The sequence below is a fragment of the Schistocerca gregaria genome, chromosome X, assembly GCF_023897955.1.
Source record: "Schistocerca gregaria isolate iqSchGreg1 chromosome X, iqSchGreg1.2, whole genome shotgun sequence".
Lineage (NCBI taxonomy): Eukaryota > Metazoa > Arthropoda > Insecta > Orthoptera > Acrididae > Schistocerca > Schistocerca gregaria.
In genome coordinates this window covers 536284602-536304910 of record NC_064931.1, presented here as the reverse complement: position 1 = coordinate 536304910, position 20309 = coordinate 536284602, and the positions used below count along the sequence as shown (strand labels likewise).

The 20309-nt window shown below is 37.0% G+C and overlaps 1 protein-coding gene and 1 long non-coding RNA gene across 5 annotated transcripts in view; one reads left to right on the top strand and one right to left on the bottom strand.

Annotated features, from left to right (window-relative positions):
- The window catches only part of LOC126299612 (protein ST7 homolog), a 158131-nt gene extending 156813 nt beyond the window's left edge, over positions 1 to 1318 (top strand). For all 4 annotated transcript variants that reach the window (XM_049991648.1, XM_049991649.1, XM_049991650.1 and 1 more), the window contains one exon: positions 205 to 1318. In XM_049991648.1, the coding sequence (XP_049847605.1) occupies positions 205 to 231 (27 nt within the window). In that variant the 3' untranslated portion in view covers positions 232 to 1318. The remainder of the gene's footprint in view (positions 1 to 204) is intronic.
- LOC126299615 (uncharacterized) lies at positions 826 to 3427 on the bottom strand. Its single transcript, XR_007552833.1, has 2 exons — positions 1632 to 3427; positions 826 to 1369 (listed from the first exon to the last, which is right to left on the bottom strand). It is a non-coding gene; the product is annotated as an uncharacterized LOC126299615 (long non-coding RNA).
- Positions 3428 to 20309: the final 16882 nt, after the last annotated feature.

Genomic DNA, 20309 nt, shown 5'->3' with positions numbered 1-20309 from the left:
ACTACAAAGAAATGAGATAAATTTGTGTGTGTGTGTGTGTGTGTGTGTGTGTTTTTCTCATTTATTTGACAGTAATGTGCTGTTGGTTTGTTTTCTGTTGTGTATTTGTGTTTCAGATTATTTATTGGAAGAAGATAATATGCCTTTCTTATTTTGTTTTTACTTTTATTCCAGCAGTAATGATTATTGTCTTCATTTTTGCAGATCTGTAATTCCAGTGAGGAGAAATGAAGAAGAAAGGAACCAATTGAAAGAAAGGTGTCTGTTGATATTGAATTTGCAAGATTTATAGATGGATGAAAGGCAATATAGAAATGAGGAATTGACTGATGTATGTGTGGGTTACCTTGTTGGGATCGTGTTTCATTTTCCTAAAGATATTGTGTTCAAAGAAATAGAGCTAACAATTTTGGAATGGGGTGTTGAGTATCAGAATGTTTGTACTTGGTCCAGGGACACTGCACAAACACCAGGAATACAGAAGATTGTAATACTTTGCTATAATGCAATGAAAGCCAGAACTCTACAGGTCAAAGTAATAGATGACTGAAAAAATGTCTGTTTTCTAGAGGAACAACAATGAATGAAGCATGCAGCAATGGAAAGAGTGTAATGTGAGTTTAAAAAAAAAACGTTTCAGAGTATTGACTGCACTGACTATGCAGAGTATTTTTCTTGGCAGTTTAGTGTAAAATAGTTTCCAGTTTACACATGGCAACCAAGACATTGATCTCTTGCAATAAGTTTTGATGATGTACTCATATAACTTCTGCTGACAGTTTGTCAACTTTTCATAAGATGCGAGACTTCTACCAATGTGAATGATTTTTTTTTTTTTTTTTTTTTATGAACAGCTTTACTTTATCAAAGTTTGAATGATAGATAAATTTATGTAATATGATACATATGTAGAATTTGAGAGGCATCAGCTTCATTACAGTTTGTCACCCACTTAGGCTCATCTGAGCAATATTCAACACTAAAATTCACAGTAGTGAGAAAGTGTGTTTTCCAGTTTTACTCAAAAACAGTTCTGGTATGTATATGAAGTAGGAAAGTAATTTTGTATTTATGGAGTAAGACAGTGACGAAATATTGTATAAAAGGAAATAGGAGCCCTTGTTTACATTTTTTCAGTACTTTGGTTACTATTTTGAAGTGAAAATATTACAGACTTCTGTAAATAAATTTAAATATTATACTTTTTTTGGATATGCATTAACACCTGTTCTGATGCAACACTAGACAAAATGCTAGATGACTGTACAGGTTTTTAATAACAAAGTTAAAGTTTACCAGCAACTGTTTTATAGTAAAAGTTCTGTGACAAAAGTGTAAACAATTTTTAAACATAAGATAATGTAGATACCTAATGTTGTCTACCGAGCGAGGTGGCGCTGTGGTTAGCACACTGGACTCGCATTCGGAAGGACGACGGTTCAATCCCGTCTCCGGCCATCCTGATTTAGGTTTTCCGTGATTTCCCTAAATCGTTTCAGGTAAATGCCGGGATGGTTCCTTTGAAAGGGCACGGCCGATTTCCTTCCCAATCCTTCCCTAACCCGAGCGTGCGCTCCGTCTCTAATGACCTCGTTGTCGACGAGACGTTAAACGCAAACCACCACCACCACCTAATGTTGTCTCTGTTTAGTTCATGTTGGATGTATAAACTGTACTTTAATTTGTTAAGCTTGTCCAGTATTACAGGTGCTTGTTTCCTAAAGAACAAAATATTAACAAATTTGTAGTTCTGTAAATTGCTGAGAGATTGGAGACACAATGATAATCAGGCTTTCCTTCTGCCATCTCTGGAGGAAGATAGTCAAAGATGCCAGACATTGTCTTCCACTGATTGCTTGGTCCATCTACAGAACAACCAAAATGAGCCATTTTTATTTTACCATAATTAGTAAGAAGCAAACTCTCAGTCTTTGGCTTGATGAATCATATTATTTTAATGGAAATACTACAAGGCGTTTGCAACCGGTAAATATGTCTTGCTGCTATAGGTTTGATAAAATGGTCATTTGGGCATGCACTATGCACTTTGTACAGTTCACCTTTAGCAGCAAGCTTTAAAATTAAATATATCTTCTTATAACTTCTTAAAATAAAAGTGTGTATAGAGCTATAGGACATAGGGGTGCCTCAGATCTGTATCTTTATATCTCAGAAAAAATGTCTTTCAAGTCTGACACCAACAATTTCTGATTATAACATTATTTTCAGGGAGCTAATAATCCCTGTTGTCTTATCTGTTTCTGTGTACACATGTCCATGCTGCTGCTGCTGTTGCTGGTTGTACAAGGTCCCAGATTGATTAAATTGCACAGTTATATGAATTCGTACTGCCTGTATGGTTTAATGTCATACATGTTACATGTAATGACATCTTTGTTAATTGAGAATTATATAGCTGAAATAGCTGGACAAATGATTGAGTCAAAAATATGACATTTGATGTGTTCACACTGCCTTTTACCTTTACATCAGGCACAATTTATGTGTCTGCAGATCCATAATGTTTAGTTTTAGGGTTGAATCCTTTGTGACGAATGGTGTTCAGTGAAAGAGCATTTGTCTAAATAACGTAGGCTTTAATCATTAATAGTTAAATTGAACAATGAACTAAATCAATAATTTTTTATGTTTTATATCTGCTGTTTTCTCTGCTGGCAGGAATTTCAGCAGTTGAATGTGTCTGTTGTTCTTTCATTATTTATAAGTGGGACCACTTGCGTACTCCACATTTAAGGTCGTGTATGAATTTATAATGGTAGCAGTTTGCTTTTAGCTGATACTGCTCTTGTCTTTGCCTTATTGTTGAAAATAACAGATCTAACTTTGGTTATTTCTAGGAATATATTATGTGGATTCCAGGCTGGTAGGAGAATGTTGTTATTCATTAAATGTAAATGTCATCACCAAAGAATTCATATGGAATTCTTCATCCAACTGTTATGATTGTAACTGCGTATCCTCAAGGCTCGTGATTTTTTATGTAAGGTATTGTTGAAAAGTTATTGTTGTGATTTTTTATGTAAGGTATTGTTGAAAAGTTACTGTAAAGTTTTACTGTGTTACAATTTGTCTGCTTGTGAGCTTATTTAGACTGATAAGACAATCTGCCAAGGATAGTATACAGTGAATTTACTCACCTGATAAAAGTGAGCAAATAAAGAACTGAAATAATAAAAGCAGCCAATATGGCATATTAAGGAATTTTTGTTATATTTTATATTGTCATTTGTGTAGATTTTCTGATTGTAGTAGGTTATCTTGTGCTGTTTGTCTTAACAAGAAAACACTGTAATAATTTTCTCAGAAGAAATTACTTACTTCCTTTCTGTCTTCAAATAAAATTACTAAAAGACCAAACATTTTTTTTTCTTTTTAATGCTTTGCAATATGTAAATGAAAATAATGCTGTTACTTAGGGTTTGCAAATATGCTTCCTAGATTTTGTAAAAAAAAGTGTATCAAATTAAATAGTAAAGAAAACACATTTAATAGAACATACATGAAGATTTGGTTTGAGTCATAACTATATTCTAGGATCATAGTGAGAAGATTGAGATACTGGTGGAGATATGGGAACAGTGCTGGACACAAAGTAATGTGACTTTTGATCTCTCCCTGCTGTATTTCTTCAAATAATGGAATCTACAGTCATGGATCTTGACCACCATTACCATTGGTAAATTAATAGAAAGTACTAGTTGTGTAATACAACAGTAGAAAACAAATAAGAAAGGGAATAAACATACTGATAAGCAATGTCAAATCCAGAACAGAATATGGGAGAGACATAGTCAGTAACTGGAATTGGAAGCAATAAATTTTTTGGTTTTAGCTAATAATTTTCTGAAGTTTTGTTGGTATTGGTATGAGCTGTCATGTTGTAGTATTAATACAAGTAATTGCTTTCTTAGTTGGCAGAGAATTTTGAGACCATTATTGTTAGTTCAATAAATAGTTCTACTGGTGTAACTGAAGTTTGGTAACACAGTCGTATAGTTTTTCTCAGTAGCCTTAAAATTTTACCGTGAGTGAGAAGTGTGGGCTCTGTCGTGGGTTTGTGAGTAGTGGGTTACAGGTGGGATTTGTTCAAAGTATTTTTGTTGAGGGGAATGCAGTGGGGAAGCCAATGGTCATTTTAGTGAGATCCTCTCCTGGGAATGCAGAATCTGTAGTAGAAACAAGTTGATAGAGAAGCAGGAGCCTAAGATCTGTGCCCTTCGCGTGCAATTACAATGTGCCAAGGAGGAACTAGATAGGTAGAGGAGGGTGATGGGTGTTGGGGAATGGGAACTGGCAGTTGGCAAGAAGGCAGCTAGGATGAGGAGATATTCAGACCATTTTACTTAGTGTATATGCAATAGATTTGGCCCACTGCCAGAGTTGAGTGGAGAAGAGCTTTGTGTCGCTGTAGATGTAAGGAATATGCAGCAGTCCTCAGCAATTAGGAGGCCTAGGTTCGTTGCAAAGTCTATCAGAAAGGAGGTGGTTCTGCTGCTAGGTAGTTCTCATGGTAGAGGTGTGGGCCAGCAGTTGCAGGAAGTGTTGGGGATTGAGTACCAGGTCACCAGCGCAGGGTTGGCTCAAGTGACTGACAGTATAAGGGAGCTATATAGGAGTTTTACGGAGGAGGATCAGGTAGTGAAAGTGGGTGGAGCAGGTAACAGATTTGATAGGGACGGGGAATATGATGTACGTGTTGACCTGGTAAAGAAAGCTACTCAAACTGGTGGCACTAATGTGCATTTTACACAACTGTTTCTGTATCATGACCGGCCTCACCTTAATGAGGCTGTTAGTTGCGTTAACATGGGGCTGGGGAGGGTGCTGATGGCAGAGGGCATGGGTCACAGCACAGTGGTGCCAGTTGGGTCTATCAGTAGATGGGGTTTCACTAGGCATGGCCTGCACATCAATAGGTATGAGAAGGGGAGGCTGGCTAAGCTTATGGGTGACAGTGTAGTGGGTGGTGGTGGGGTCACTTTTGGAAAAATTCCTATAGTTGTTGGTGTTAGAGCTGCGCCTTTTTTTAGATTGAAGTCAGCTGATAGGTATACCTGCTTAAAGGAAGTCCCTCTAATTAAGGGCTCCCCTTCAGAGGATGTAATTTTTCCAAGTAGAGAAGGAATTAGTATATTATATCAAAATATAAGAGGTATTAGAGATAAAGTTAGTGAACTACTTATAGATGTTGACTGAAATTATTTGTATATCAGAGCACCACTTAAATAATTTGACAACTCAGAGGCTTCTTTTACCAGGATATAGATTAGCTGACTGTTTCTCAAGGAGTTCCTTGTGGGGTGGGGGAGTGCTTATGTACATAAAAAAAAAAAAAAAAACTATTCCATTTGAGTCCATAGATGTATCACGACACTGCACTGAACAGATATGTGAATGTTGTGCAGGGGCAGTTGATGTTTATGGGTCCCCTAACTCTGACTTCAGAGCATTTTCCCTCAAGCTAGATGAGGTTATTGATTCACTTTGTAGGAAGTACCAGAAATTAATTATATGTGGTGACTTCAATATTAATTTTTAATATGATTCTGCAAGAAAAAGGATGTAATTAGATCGCCTAAATTCATATGATCTGATGCAGACTGTGTGTTTTTTCCAACTAGGGTGCAGGGGAACAGTAGCACAGCCATAGACAATATTTTTATTCATTCTTCATTACTAGATGGGCATTCTGTTAGTAAAAGTGTGAATGGCCTTTCAGAACATGATGCACAAATTTTAACACTAAAAGGCTTTTGTACTCAAACCAATGTCATATTTAATTACAAACTATGTAGGAAAGTTAATCCCAGAGCAATAGAGAGTTTTTAAACCTTGTCAAGGACCAAGAGAGGCAGGATGTATAAAGTGCCGATAACATCGATGATAAATGCAATGCTGTCCTTAACACATTTCTCATGCTCTTGGAGACTTATTTTCCATTAGAACTTTCTAGATAGGACACTAGCAGTAATAGGCAACCCGGGTGGCTGACTAGTGGGATAAGGATATCTTGTAGAACAAAGCGGGAATTATATCAGAAGGTTAGAATAGACACAATAAAGCTGAAGTAGCCCATTACGAACAGTATTGTAAGATGCTTAAAAGTGTTATTAGGAAGGCAAAGAGTATGTGGTATGCAAATAGAATAGCTAATTCACAGGATAAAATTGAAACCGTATGGTCAGTTGTGAAGGAAGTGTCTGGTCAGCAGCACAAGGTAGACGATATAAAGTCAGTTCTTACTAAAAATATTTCTGTTACTGATAAATCAGATATATGTACAGTATTTAACAATCTTTTCTGAGCATTATTGATTAATTAAATAGAAATTTAGTTTTTTCAGGGAATTATATAACACTATTGGCATATCCCTTTCCGAGATTGGTATCTGAAATATGCCGCTGTGACAAGGGGGAGCTTGAGTTAATTATTAAATCACTGGAACCTAAGGACTCTCATGGATATGATGAAGTGCCTAGCAGAATATTTAAGTACTGTGCTGTACATGTTGGCCCAGTATTTAGCCATATTTGTAATTTTTCCTTTAGGAGTGGTCAGTTTCCTGAGTGATTAAGGTACTCAGTAGTAAAGCTGCTTTATAAAAAGGGGGAGGGGATAATGTAATTAATTTTATGCCTATTTGTATGCCATCAGTGTTTGCAAATGTTATTGGAAAGGCTGTCTATGTAAGGATAATTGATCATTTCATATCACACGATTTGCTACCAAATGTACAGTTTGGCTTTATAAGTCGTTTAACAACTAAAAATGCTATATTCTCCTTTCTCTGTAAAGTACTGGATGGACTAAACAAAAGGTTTCGAATGCTTGGCATATTTTTTGATTTAACTACGGCATTTGAGTGTGTTCATTGCAAAATATTGCTCCAGAAGTTGGACCATTACGAAATACAGGGAGTAGCTCACAATTGGTTCACCTGTTACTTTAAGCAACAGTCATCACAAGGTCATTACTCACAATGTTGATAACGGCTGTGATGTGGAGTCTGAGTGGGATAATGTCAAGTGGGGGGTGCCCCAGGGATCAGTGTTGGAGCCACTCCTGTTCCTTATTTATATAAATGATATGCCCTCTAGTATTACGGGTAACTCTAAAATATTTCTGTTTGCTGATGACACTACCTTGGTAGTAAAGGATGTGTGCAACATTGGCTTGGTTTCAAATAACACAGTACACGACCTAAGTTCATGGCTTGTAGAAAATAAACTAACTTTAAATCACAGTAAGACTCAGTTTTTACAATTTCTAACACACAATTCAACAAAACCTGACGTTTTCCTTTCACAGAATGGGCATATGCTTAGTGAAACTGACCAGTTCAAATTCCTTGGTGTTCAGATAGATAGCTAGCTGCCATGGAAAGCCCACATTCAGGATCTTGTTCAAAGACTTAATACTGCCATTTTCACTATTTGAATGGTATCAGAAATGAGTGATCGTTCAACACGAAAAATAGTCCACTTTGCTTATTTTCATTCACTTTTGTCATATGGTATTATATTTTGGGGTAACTCTTCCCATTCTAAAAGGATATTTTTGGCTCAAAAACGGGCGGTAAGTGTAAGTTCACGAACCTCTTGTCGACCTCTGTTCATGAGTGTGGATATTTTGACATTGGCATATATATATATATATATATATATATATATATATATATATATATATATATATATATATATATATATATATGACGATGTAAATAAAACAGAAAGAAACTTCCACATGGGAAAAATATATTAAAAACAAAGATTCCAAGACTTACCAAGCGCGAAAGCGCCGGCAGACAGGCACATGAACAAAACACACAAACACACACACAGAATTACGAGCTTTCGCAACTGGCAGTTGCTTCGTCAGGAAAGAGGGAAGGAGAGGGAAAAATGAAAGGATGTTGGTTTTAAGGGAGAGGGTAAGGAGTCATTCCAATCCCGGGAGAGGAAAGACTTCCCTTAGGGGAAAAAAAGGACAGGTGTACACTCGCGCACACACACACACACACATATCCATCTGCACATACACAGACACAAGCTTGTGTCTGTGTATGTGCAGATGGATATGTGTGTGTGTGTGTGTGTGTGCGCGAGTGTACACCTGTCCTTTTTTTCCCCTAAGGGAAGTCTTTCCGCTCCCGGGATTGGAATGACTCCTTACCCTCTCCCTTAAAACCAACATCCTTTCATTTTTCCCTCTCCTTCCCTCTTTCCTGACGAAGCAACTGCCAGTTGCGAAAGCTCGTAATTCTGTGTGTGTGTTTGTGTGTTTTGTTCATGTGCCTGTCTGCCGGCGCTTTCGCGCTTGGTAAGTCTTGGAATCTTTGTTTTTAATATATATATATATATAATATATTCCTTACTGTCATTTCTTGTTAGCAAAAATATTAGCTTAGTCCCAAGAATAAGCAGCTTTCACTGGATTAATACTTGGCAGAAATCAAACCTGCATATGAATTGGACTTCCTTAACTCTGCTAAAAGGTTTGCAGTATACTGCTGCATCCATTCTCAATAAGCTACCACTCAAATTCAAAAATATTAGGAGTAATCCACACACTTTCAAATCGAAGCTGAAGAGTTTCCTCATGGGTCACTCCTCCTATTCTGTCAATGAGCTCCTTGAAAAATTAAGCTGATTCTTATTGCATTGTTGATTGTGTTTACTTAAACTTATGGAGTGAATTTTTTGCGTTCATAATCATTTATTTTTATCTGTTATTACTTTTATGTTGTAATTTCATGTACTTAAATGTTCCATGACATCGGAGATTTGCTCCTCCATTTGGTCCTACGGAACTTGATCTGTAAAAGAAAAAAAAAAAAAAAAATTAATTTAAAATGGAGAAGTATAAAGCTTTTCTATAAATTTTATGTTAAGCAGACTCTGCTCAAATGTCGGAGAGACTGACATTCTTTGTCTTGTGATGGACAATTTATTTCTTCTTTCCTTAGGTATCATCTCTTTTTTGTCTTTTTCTCACTGACACTGGACCTTACAACTATATTTCTGTATATTAAACATGAAATATTTATATTTATGCATTTCTGTCAAGCATTCTATGACTGCTCTTTAAGTGAGGTGGTAAAATGGAAATGTTTCTAGCTTCCTTGTGCGATTTCATCATTAAGACATTTGTCTTTCAACATAAACTGCTAATATAACAAAAAATGTAAATTAGTAAATATTTCTTACAATATGTTCATAAAAACATTTCTCCTTTTAAAACTTTTTATTTCAATTGAAAGAAAGTGATTTGAATATCAGTATTAATCTAACAACTTTCTTCTGCGGAACCTACCTCTTACAAGGAACTGCTGTCCTTAAATATATTCATACTTCTGCAAACTCATAGCCTAATGTCCACGATGTGGAGATTGATGAAGTGCTTCGTATTCATGCATATCTTTTCTATATTTTGCACCGCCTTCAATCACATGTCAGCTACAGCTACAGCTACAGCTACAGCTTTTTAGCTTCGATAGTTCACAAAATTAAACTCTCAGTGAAAATCTGAATGACACTTAGTGCAGATATGTTGTGCAATCTTGCTAGTATGTCTGTCGATCATGTCACATCACGTTTTGCAATTCTGAGCACATAGTGAACACATACAGATGCTTAGAACACAAGTGTCTCCCACCAAGTGTGAAGAGCCTGCTGAGGGGTTCCACTTGATTTCATGCAGCCCACATAATGTAACTGTTGTGAGTTTCCTTCTTCCTGACAGTGCTCAGCTGTGGGTGTGCTTATAGTGTTTCTGCAGCATTTGATGCTAGAGAGCTCCCCAACCAGTAACAGATTTTCATAGATCATGAAATGCATTTCCTTATCTGATTGATAGCTATCCATATTTCACCTCTTTGCCCACATTAACTGATGGCTATGAGGACAGCATTTTGCTACAGATAATGAGCTGCAGACCATTGTAGGGAACTGACTGAAAGCACAGGTGGCTGCCTTCTCTTGCAAGGGTATTCAAAAGCTGGTTCCACAGAACACGTGTCCTAAGATGGAATGTTGTGCAGGTGTCCATCCAGAGGTATAGCTAAATGTTGCAAATAAAACATTTTTGATTTACACTGTGGTTTCTATCTCATGACTGAATTGAAACTGTGGGGGGGAAGGGGGGAACACAAGCTCTCTTAAACAGGGGGACAATAATGGGCTTCTATGGTTTGCCATGTGTGTGTGCTCAAGCACCTCGTACACACATGCGACCTTCAGGGCCCGACACATGCGACCTTCAGGGCCCGACACAGGTGAGTATTAAAGCTACAAAATTCTTGATCTGCTGAGGGGGCATGGAATTCAAGTTATCCAGTTCATGAAACCAATTGTAAAACCAGAACAGTCCATGTAAGACACCCTCATATTTCTGCATCATGTAGGGAAGGAGGTGATTATCTGCTGGATACCACGTATTGAAATTTGATGCAGTGAATGGTTAGACATTACAACGAAGGATTGATTTTGCTGGTGGAACATGGAGCCATACATCATTGAAAAGAATAGTGGCTAGAAATGAGGGACAACAAACCTCTGGCAAAGAAGCCAAGTACCCAACATTCCAGTCACTAAAGTAGAATAAAGTCCTGAAACATACCTCAGGAGTACACATGGTTCTCCTAACAGATTCCTTCTCCTGTGAGAGTGCACACCAATGTGTGGTGATACTTGTCGCCATAGCGTACCATATGATTTGCTTTCTGTTTTAGAAAACGGAAGGAGAAATGTGATATGAACTTCAAGGTACTACAAAATGTCTGATGCGCTTCTTAAATTATTAGGGAGGAGAATTTAATGCATTCATTCATTCACACGCCGTCTTCCATAAATCCTATCATGAGGGAGGTTGTGGAATGGGTAAAGTCGTACACAAACAGGTAGAACCCAATACTGAAGCCTCCTACTTTTAAATATACTAACAGCATATTACTATGAGAGCTAATCCGCTCAAATTTTATATGCTAATATGTTATCAGGGTGGATAGCTCATCCAATTTTTCTGTTTAGTAATCAGCTATCCAAACTTTGTTGAATGTGTATTTTAATCTTCACTCGTAATTTGCATAGTATTTGAGCAGAGTTCAGAATAGAGACTATAATTTTAGTTTTACATTACCTGTGTTTGTGTGAATGAAGATTAAAGAGACTAAGTATGATGGTAACTGAGTTTGTATTTTACACTCTTAGTTTTTTGCATCTCAACAACATTTCTTACCAACAATTTTTTTGAGAGTGCTGATTACATCACTGTTGGGTGCAAGATTGGAGGAAAGATTAAAAAGGTTTGGTATTTTCCAGGCTTACTATGAAGATATCATTTTTCTTTGCACTGACATTACTTTACATGAATATTGTTCTCGTTCTAGAAGTTTCAGTCATTTATGTTATGAGTTTAGCATAATTCCATCAAGTGAGAATGTGATTGGTTTAATTTATGGTATCTGACTCAAACAATTCAGCAGATTACTGCTGTGTCTGCCTCATTGTTTATTAGTGCCAGTAAGCCTGTGCAAATTGACATGGTGTGCCCCAACTCACTTGCTCAGGATGCAGTAAAGGAGGTTGCTACAGAGTACAACAGCCACCTGTTGCCTTTGTAACTAAACTGCTTTCTGATCGCCTACTACACTGCACACATCATCAAACCTTGACCTCGGACTTCCACTTCGAACTGAAACTGTTAGCCAGCTGCTGCATAAAATGAAATGGAATAGTATCTGGACTTTTTTCTTCTGTACTGCTGTAGCAGACTCTAAATCTAGATTATCAGTGGCCAGTCATTGTGTAACAACTGTAGATCCTCTGTGGACTGGTCGGAGAGTGCTCACTCAGTGTTAGTAGCACATAAGTGGCCTTATGCTTTTAGCAGTTGACTGATATCGAGCATTTATGTTTTCTGCAATAAAAGAGGTGGTTTGGCAATTATTTCATAATTTTGTCTGGCTTCCCGTGTGTGCCAAATTTTTGAGATAGCAAACAAATCTGGAAAGCTGAGCTTTGTGGTAGGTTAACAACTTCATGTTAATATTACTTGAAATCCCTCCCTCATGTCTTGGCTACTTACCTTTTTGCACTATTTTAGACTCATGTTCAGAAATAAGCAGAACACCTTGAATGACTGGAGACAGGATGTTCATATTCACAGGATATGTACATTAGTATGTTTTGCAGAAATTATTAGCATTTCAGTCACCTCAGATTGGCTTGTGTTCTGTTGCCTATAGGCATAGGGTCTGTTATGGGCCCTGATAACTTGTTCCATGCATGATGTATCTACATGTATAAGGCGTGAATGGTGTCCTGTGATATAGCTATCCATGCTGCGTTCACCTGGTTCCACAGTTCATTTTTGGTGGTTAGCATTGGGTTACAGTGCTGCACCTGTTGTTTCACCATATCCCACATGTTTTCAGTTGGCAACAAGTCTGGTGATCTGTAGGCCATGGCAGAAGGCTGACAGTCTTTGACACCGAGAGTGTATGTGTTTGTGCAGCAACATGTGCTCATGCATAGTCTTGCTGAAAAATGGGGTCTGGGGTGATGTGCATACAGGGTATTGCAGAATGTCATTCATGTAGGTCACATTGGTCACAGTGCTCTGGACACACACCAACTGTGATTTGTGGTTGTACCCAACAGCACCCCACACCATAAGGCCTTGAGATGGTGCTGTATGTCTTGTGCAAATGCAGTCACTCTGATGCTTCTCCCCTGTCTGTGGCAAACCTAAGTGCAACCATCATTTTCAAACAAAGAGAACCTCGATTCGTCCAAAAACACTACCTGATGCCATTCCCATCCCCAGTAATGCCTTTTTATACATGATTGCCATCTAACATGTTTTTGGACATTTGACAAAGGGAGGCGGAGAAGTGGATGATGCACACGAAACCCATTCCATAACAAAGGGAGATGGACTGACACTAGTGATGGTGTACAATGTTTTACACTGTTCAACTGTTGCTCCAGAGCCAAGGAGGACACAGGTCTGTCCTGCAATGCGATTCAGGTGACGTGTCAGTCTCCTCAGGGTGTGGTCTTGGTGTTGTGACTGAACCCATCTCATCGTTTTCTACGTATTTCCATGAACTGCTCTGCACACACTCATCACACTGCCGAAACACTTCATCACACATGAGCATTAGTTTCCTGGATGGATGCAACACATTCCCTCATGCCAATAAAGTGTCCTCTGTGAAGCTCACAGATATGACTGTATGGTTTGTACATACATCTGTGAGGCATCCTGTACGTTTGCTCAAGTCACACTGATCCATTACCTTTGGTTTATAGCAACAATGAGAGGCACCATCACATTTTACTGGTAGGTGATGACGTGCCACGGTATCAATGTTGACCTTGAACCCGCAGGCCAACATGGTTCCAATGCTAAGCATTTCTGCAGAGCATGCTGATGTACATGTCCTGTGAATATGAAGGTTGTGTCTCTAGCCTTTCAAGGTGATATGTTTTTTCTTTACATGAGTGTATCTTCTAGGTATCAAATATTTTAAATGATGAATATTAGTAAAACAGCATGAGTATATTGAGACTTCGGCTCCTAACATACTTAATGATTGCCCAGTCACTACAGAAAATTAAATTTAATCTTCAGTGATATTGGAGAAAGCTGTTGGACCAAATATGAAAAATTCAGAAAATGTTCATTCTTTATTTTGTTTACTGTAACTATTCAATGGAATTTCAAGTCTGACTAATGTGGCAGTTATGAAGGAACAAACAAAAGCACTGTACACTGTGAATGCATCACACCATGTACTGACACTGTGAACATTGCCAATGAAGGAACATTGTATAAGGAAAGTACCACTCGAGGTCCATTACCAGTTCCCTAGTGTAGTGTGTATCTATATCACTGTGCCAGATGTCACAATGTGGCCATAACACATATTTGTGCACACATTATTGTCATGTTTTTGTATGGCTTTTGGGGATATCTCAGCTTATCGGTGCGATTATCTATGGTACGTACAGTGAGATGCCTTCCATACAGCTTGTAGAACCTGGGAAATGTTTGTAGCCAAATCTTCCTGTTTTAAGTGGCTACAGCCCAACCCAGCATATCAGTGTAAATTAAGGAGAAGCCATATGACATCATAAATGTGATGCTCCTGAAGGATAACTCTGGTCAAAAAAGTCATGTAAAGAGTGCACAGCTGATCTCGATGAGTGGACAAATATTAACAACTGGAAAACTCAACGATGTGGTCAGAGACAGGTTAACTGGGTAGTACTTCATAGCCTGGCAGATGAAATATAAAAGAGCCATGGAAGATTTTGTTACTGGTGAAAGTGGATCAATGCTTATACAAAAAGATGGAAGAAAAGTATGACAGACATGCTGCTACTCTTACAACAGCAACATGTTGCAGCCTAAACAGAGAGCCACCAGGATGACTGAAACTGTCAGTGAAGGATTAGGCCTTACAATGTTATGGTCTGGGTTAAGCTATGCCACTTTCTTTTCATATTGTCAATGAGGTGTGAATGATGGGGCATGGGATTCTCTTCCTGTTATGTGATATGAAAAGGAAATCTTTGAATAATAACAGATGATGATTACATTTCCCATTTGCTACATGGAATTACATTTTGTGAATAATGCTCATAGTTAAAATTCTCTTTGTTTTCATTCATGACTGCTATTTTCATCTGTTGTACAATACACTTAAACTGACAATCAAGTATCCAGCTACTCAAACTGTTTGACGATACTTAATGACAGAACAGCTCAGTTTAGGTACTAATTGAAAGTATTATTAATAACAATAAAATGTAATACTGAGACAACAATGAATGGTGGTGTAAGTCTTACACATACTGCACTGCACTATAGCAGTTGCTTTACCTGTGCAATGCTAAGCAGGTTGTGAGGTGAGGGGTGGTTGTCATCAAAACTAGAATGGCAGAAGCGGCGAAAATGACACCTGTCACACTTTTTTCTTTAATGTTGTATCCAGTTTTTTCAGTTTGCTCATGAAATCAGACTGTTTTTTCACTAATGCTTTTTTCTCTTTCTGATGTATTAGAATTGACAAAATATTTATATTTTCTTGGACATTTCATTCAATATACCTAGAACAGTTGAAGGGGTCAATTTGACACTGCTGTCATTTATCTTCTGATTATATGTAAATAATCCAACAGTGAAGAGGCAACAATCAGCAATAATGCAGGGTTGTTGCTGTTCATTATTGCAATATGCCACAGTTTATACTGTGTCATTCAGGTGACATTCTTTGTTCATGAAAGACATTTTCAAAGATGTCATGTCAGTGTAGACATTCTGTTGGAGAAATGCTATGCCCCTAGGAAAATCCTGACTTTTAATCAAAAATTGACTTCATTGATGATGATGATGATGATGATGAAGACATTCTGAATGAGGAAGGGTTATTGGAGGAGGATTCAGATACTGATCATCTTCAATCTTCACCTCATCCATTACAACAGGCCCAGCTGAAAGCCTCTGCACAGGTAGTTGCAATGGATGGAAATAAGTGGGAGATTGCCAATTTTTTCATCTTCTGGAAGAAAGTTGACTGAATGTTCTAAAGAGGAGAGGAGGTCCTATTACTTATGCCTGCCAACAAGTAGACAATTCTCTCATCACTGCTTTCCCTCTCATTTTTGATGAAGCAAAGCTATGTCTCATGAAGAAATACACAGAATCAAATGTTTGAAAAGTACTAAAAAAAACAATGATTCGACTGTATCACTTGAGGAACTGGAAAAATTGATACTGTCATATATGTCTGTGGTGTCATTTGTACATGAGGTATGTCTGCAGATTATCTTTGACTGCATTCTTGGGGGCTGACTTTTGTCAAGGACATTGTGCCAGGGGACAGATTTCAGGAGCATCTCAGATTTCTTTGTTTTGATGAAAAATCAAGCCCCAGCTGTATGTTTGCCAGTCAGAAAATTTGCTCTTATATCTGAAATTTGGGAAAATAGTACTTGTTCTTACCACTGTAGAAAAAAAATGTAACCACAGATGAGACACTTAATTCCTGTCCAACAACCTGACTAATGTGGTCTCAAATTCTTGATTTCTGCTGATGTAGTGACAAAGTATATATGCAATGTTTTCCCACACCTGAGAAAAGAAGATACACACAGAGAGAAAGCAACCACTTAGAGAGTAGGTCATTCTGAATTTCGTGGAGTCGCTCTTGAATCAAGGAAGAAATGTGATACAAACTTCTTCATGTCTGAACTCCATGACAAGAAGCCAAAGAAAAGCATTAATTACTGTATGGTTGCATTAGTTGTTACAATGAACGAGATTCATCATGAAATCCCTTATGAGGTAAAGAAACCAATTGCTGAAATACACTCAACCACTATCATCTGTGAAACTAGTGAAACACATTTGTACTATGTCTGTATAGCAAGAAAATTAGAACAAAACGCCATTTTTCTCTGTAAACTCCAACAATGAAGTAGTAATAAACAAAGAAAGAAAGAAGAAACCTCAAACCAGAACATTCTGCAGTGCAACAAAGTATGGGGTGGATGTGGTTGATGAAATGGACATGTAAATATACTACAAAGGTTTTGTGTAGGAGAAGGCTGATGATGTCTTCTACAACATCTTGAACATGGCAGCAATAAGTGCATAGGTCATCCATGAAACAGCAATGGAAAAGAAAATTTAAATGATGGAGTTCATACTTCAGCTGATGAATGAACTCAAGGAAATGAAAGAGCAGGATGGACAGACAAAAAAAGAAGAAATAGGACCAAAATCAAATAGAAAATGAAAGAACTGCCTCAGCAAAGGCAACAAGAGCAGCAACACCTGTATAAAGTGGCACAAAGCCATGTGCAGGAAATGTGGGCATAAAACAGAAATCATCTGTGCTAAGTGCATCTATCTGATTCCACTGACTTTAGTTTAAAAAAAAAAAAAAAAAAAAAAAAAAAAAAAAAAAAAAAAAAAAAAAAAGCCATGTGTAGAACACATGTGAGAATAATATGGGTCATGTTCTAAATGTGTCTACAAGGTTCTACAAATAGTTAATGTATGAAAGTCTACAGTTTTGGAAAACTTGTTAGCATTAGCAATGATAAATTGGTAAGATTTTTTTTGTTGAAATAAGTACTCTATTAATTATCATGTTAAGTAATTGTTATAACTCACAAAAAAGTAAGGATTAATATGCACTAGAATGAAGTACCTGTTAAGTGAAATGTAAAATATTTTCAGCTGGGTCAAAGCGATCCCTTACTGCTTTTTTAGGAATGTCAGAAACTGCTCCAGTCTACTGTTAAAGAGCATATTTGGCTATGGGGAGCAATTGTGTGGCTAATGACTGTTTATTGCAGTGATAATTTGGAGGTGGTCATATCAGTATGAAAGTCTGCACAGAGCCAACACTGTAGCTATTGATGTACATATGACGAATTTGAGGATTTGTGTATTAGGGTAGGAAAGGGAGTTAGTTAGTTAGCTGCATTTTCCATGGATCATTTTGCACAATAGATCGTAATGATGTGGACCAAATCATTCTACATTCACAATGCAAATTAATTTTTACATATGGTTTCATTCTGAACATTTCTAAGTTTGTTATTTTATTTTTTATTTCTTTATTTCACTTTCTACAAAAAGAAAAAGACGTATAGATTTGAGTTAGTAATTTCTACTCATCACCTTTTACACACGCAGTAATAGAAATTCTTATACAGAATAGAAGAAGTTGTCAAGGTGAAACTTTTTCAGTTTGTTTTCAAATTTTACTTTGCTGTCTGTCAGATATTTTATATCAGTGGGTAAGTGATGAAAACTTTTTTGTTGCAGCATTGTGTACTCCTTTTTGTGCCAAAGACAACTGTAATATGAAGTAATGAACATCATTTTTCGTGCTGCTGTTGTAATTATGTACATCACTGTTCCTTTTAAATTGTAGTGAATTATTTACTACAAACGTCATGAGGCGAATAAATATACTATGAAGCATTATTCAGAATGCCCACCTCCTTAAACAGAGGTCTACAAGATACCTCATATTCTTACAGCATATTTTTTCACAATGAAGACTTTCTTTCATTAAGATGAGTTACCCCAGAACATTATTCCACTTGACATTATTGAATTAAAATATGCAAAATATGTCAACTTACTGATTTGTTTCCCTTCGAGGTTTGAAATTATTGTAAGTGCAATTATTTAGGAGTTCCAAAATTTGCTTTTTCCAATTTAAATTCTCATGAATATGGACACCTAATAATTTTGAAGTTACTACCCTATTTATTATTTCCCTGCCATTTATTATACTTACCTTTGGTGTAGCACCCCTACATGTGCAGAACTGAATATGTTGTGCCTTTTTTAAAATTGAGTGTGAGACCATTCACAGAAAATCAGTCAATCATACTTTTAACAACTTTGTTTACCATTTCTTCTGTTTATGCATGTATGCTTGGACTGGCTACAATGCTAGTGTCATCTACAAAAAGAACTAACTCTACTTGTAGTATGTTAGATGGAAGATTGTTTACATATATAAGGAACAATAGTAAAACTACAATTGAGCCTTAGGGGACCCTAATATGATTTCTCTCCAATCAGAATTGTCCCCGGACTATGTTGACTGAAATTACTAAGTGCAACTGTCTATATTCTTTTCATTAGATATAACATTGGCTATACAGTCAATCCCATTAAACTTTAATGTATCTAGTGATTTAATTTATCTGTGATTCACACAGTCAAATGCCTTAGGTTGCAGAAAACACCAACCATTACTATTTTATTTTTCATTGCTTGTAAAATATGGTGAGTGAACATATAAATGGTATTCTCAGTAGAGCAACCCTTCTGAAACCCAAACTGTGATTCGCTAAGGATATTATTGTTGCTAAATGAGATATTATTCTAGAATATGTCACCTTATCAAAAATTTTGGAAAATGATGTCACCAATGAAACAGGTCTGTAGTTATTGACATCTCTCTTATCCTCTCTTAAAGAGAGATTTAACAATGGCATATTTCGTCTCTTGGAAAAATGCCTGGAGTTAGTGACACATTACATATTTCGGATAAGACCGGGCTTATTACTCGTATATGGGAACAAATCTTTAGTACTCTACTGGATCACCATAAAAAAACAGGTGAGCTTTTACCTATACAAGGAAAGGAGACATAGGCAACTGATAACTGTCAAGTGTCGTGGTTGGGACTCATTAGGTTGCTAATGGAAATACTTGTGCAGAGATGTGGGTATAATTTTCAGAAGGATAGTGTTTCAGTGAGAAACCAAAAGAAATTTCGGCTCTGGTGTCATCTATGTCAGAACGATACAATGAGTGTTAGTTACCTTTGAGACTGGATGTGGCAGGTTGATGCTAGTCGAGAATGCCTTTAAAGTGACAAAGACACCAGAGTATTTAGGTGCACTCAGATCTTGGATGAGTTTCAAGGAGGTGTTGATGGGAAATATCTCTCTGAATATAAAATAGGAAGGTAATTTTAAAACATAAGATTGTAAGTAAGACAGCAGAGTAAAAACATTTGGTTTGTGGGACCCATTTGTAATGTATGTAAAAAATAACTATAAATTCAAAATTACAGACACATGTTTTTACACACAACATTGAATGGAATCGTGCAGAATCACACTGTGATGTATCTTCTGAGAACTGACATGAACATACTGTTTTCAGACTATGTGCTTGATGATATTCACTAGCTGAGACATTAGCATTTTACTGTCTAGAAGATTTACTTAGTTCCTTGATTTCTGTAATTAGCTGCAGTTGATTGGATTGATGGTGTACAAAGTATATGTTCAACTAAATACAACAGGTAAGTTTTCTTGTAAATTTCACTGCCAGTAGTTCACAAACCTTTCTCCATGTTGAAGCGCAAGTAGTTGTGAAGTTTTGACTTTAAAAGCAATATTTATTCTGATCAACTGTGCGAGGAGATGAATCGTCACTCACCTGACGGAAAAAAATTGCAACACCAAGGAGTAGTTGTGTGACATAAATGAAAGTTGTAGTTGTGTTTGTGCATCTGAAATATGACGCCTGTTCAAATTTCACACCAGTCACATAAGAGTAGTGCTAGTAACTCCACTATGAGGATGCAAATCATGTTTGCTTTAAATACATGGTGTAATGGTCATGTGCAAAAGTTACCTTTGAGACTGGACAAGGTGAGTTGATGTTGGTCAAGAATGCCTTTAAGGCTCCAAAGATGCCATTATCAACACTTCACCAAGTTTGAAGGTAGTCAT